We start from the raw sequence: 821 nt of genomic DNA on the forward strand, positions 1-821 counted from the left end.
GCTACAGATTCCTCAGTCGTGCTCTGGTCTGCTAACAGCTACCTGCTCCCTATGGACCCACCTTCGCTAGCTACAATCTGTGGGATCTCTTGCCACCTGCCTGCCTCGGACACTGCTGTTCTCTGGATCGTTACTGCGAACTGCGTTTTCTGGACCTTGCAGCTTGTATGACTGAAACCTGCCTTAAGGGTCCCTCGGCTGCACCTCCTCCCTTGTGCTTGGTGGGAGACTCCCAGAGCAGGATCTTCTGACCCAGACAAGGATGGGATTTACAGGGAGAAGTCAAAACTGAGCTGCATTCAGCGAGATGCCCAACGCCTCTTCCTGGAGTGCTAGCTCGCCTCTGCTGCTGCTCTGGGAGGACTCCTCCGGGACCCGCATCTTCCTGTCGCTGCTCTATGCAATCTTAGCTATCTCAGGGACTTTATCCAATGTAATGGTCATCTATTTAGTCTTCTCCTTCAAGAAGCTGCAGACAACCAGTAACGCCTTCATTGTGAACGGCTGTGCGGCAGACCTAAGCGTGTGCGCCCTGTGGATGCCCCAGGAGGCTGTGCTGGGGCTGCTGCCTCCCAACTCCTCCTCCCTTCGCTCGGCGGAGTACCGGCTGCTCCGAGGGGGGCTCCTCAGCCTCGGCCTCACCGTCTCCCTGGCCTCTCACCTGCTGGTGGCCTTCAACAGGTACGTGCTCATCACCAAGCTGCCCAGCGTGTACCAGGCCCTCTACCAGCGGAGGCACACGGGCTGCATGATCGGGCTCTCCTGGGCCCTCGCCCTGCTCCTGGTCCCGCTGCTGCCTGGGCTCTGGACCCCGGGCTCTG

The 821-nt window shown here is 59.4% G+C and overlaps 1 protein-coding gene across 1 annotated transcript in view; it reads left to right on the plus strand.

The window, feature by feature from the left end:
- Positions 1-307: 307 nt before the first annotated feature.
- GPR88 (G protein-coupled receptor 88) overlaps positions 308-821 on the plus strand; it is a 35,125-nt gene continuing 34,611 nt past the window's right edge. Inside the window, exon 1 of the mRNA XM_009333855.1 lies at positions 308-815. Within this exon, the coding sequence (XP_009332130.1) occupies positions 308-815 (508 nt within the window). The remainder of the gene's footprint in view (positions 816-821) is intronic.

The sequence above is a fragment of the Pygoscelis adeliae genome, unplaced genomic scaffold, assembly GCF_000699105.1.
Source record: "Pygoscelis adeliae isolate BGI_AS28 unplaced genomic scaffold, ASM69910v1 Scaffold10, whole genome shotgun sequence".
Taxonomy (NCBI): Eukaryota; Metazoa; Chordata; class Aves; order Sphenisciformes; family Spheniscidae; genus Pygoscelis; species Pygoscelis adeliae.